General features: G+C 61.0%; 1 protein-coding gene across 1 annotated transcript; it reads left to right on the top strand.

Moving 5' to 3' along the window:
* Positions 1-210: 210 nt before the first annotated feature.
* LOC107183058 (keratin-associated protein 4-12-like) lies at positions 211-690 on the top strand (the record flags this gene model as incomplete). Its single annotated transcript, XM_015563793.1, has 1 exon — positions 211-690. A coding segment is annotated over exon 1 (480 nt), but the record flags the coding sequence as incomplete, so codon positions are not given.
* Positions 691-756: the final 66 nt, after the last annotated feature.

The raw sequence follows: 756 nt of genomic DNA, 5'->3' as shown, positions 1-756 counted from the left end.
GGGCACAGGGGCTGTGCCCACAGACACTTCCCCACTCCCTGACCAGGGGCTGCGCCCACACACACTTCCCCACTCCCTGACCAGGGGCTGCGCCCACAGACACTTCCCCACTCCCTGACCAGGGGCTGTGCCCACAGACACTGTCCTATCCCCTGAGTGTGTGCTGTGCCTGAGTGTGCTGTGGCTAAGTGTGCCGTGGCTGAGTGTGCTATGGCTGAGTGTGCCATGGCTGAGTGTGCTATGGTTGAGTGTGCTGTGCCTGAATGTGCCCTGGCTGAGTGTGTTATGACTGAGTGTGTTCTGGCTGAGTGTGCCGTGGCTGAGTGTGCCATGGCTGAGTGTGCCGTGACTGAGTGTGCCGTGGTTGAGTGTGCCGTGGTTGAGTGTGCCGTGACGGAGTGTGCCGTGGCTGAGTGTGCCGTGGCTGAGTGTGCCCTGGCTGAGTGTGCCATGGGTGAGTGTGCCGTGACTGAGTGTGCCGTGGTTGAGTGTGCCGTGGTTGAGTGTGCCGTGACGGAGTGTGCCGTGGCTGAGTGTGCCATGGCTGAGTGTGCCGTGACTGAGTGTGCCCTGGCTGAGTGTGCTATGGCTGAGTGTGCCCTGGCTGAGTGTGCTATGGCTGAGTGTGCCGTGACTGAGGATGCCGTGCCTGAGTGTGCTGTCCCTGAGTGTGCTGTGGTGATCTTTCAGGTGCCGAGCTCCTGCTGGTTTTGTTGAAGGGGAGGGTGAAGGTAAACAGGATGCCCACGGACACCT

This window comes from Myotis davidii, unplaced genomic scaffold (genome assembly GCF_000327345.1).
Source record: "Myotis davidii unplaced genomic scaffold, ASM32734v1 scaffold2779, whole genome shotgun sequence".
NCBI lineage: Eukaryota > Metazoa > Chordata > Mammalia > Chiroptera > Vespertilionidae > Myotis > Myotis davidii.
Note: the sequence above shows the minus strand (reverse complement) of the source record. Positions and strands in the feature narration are given on the sequence as shown.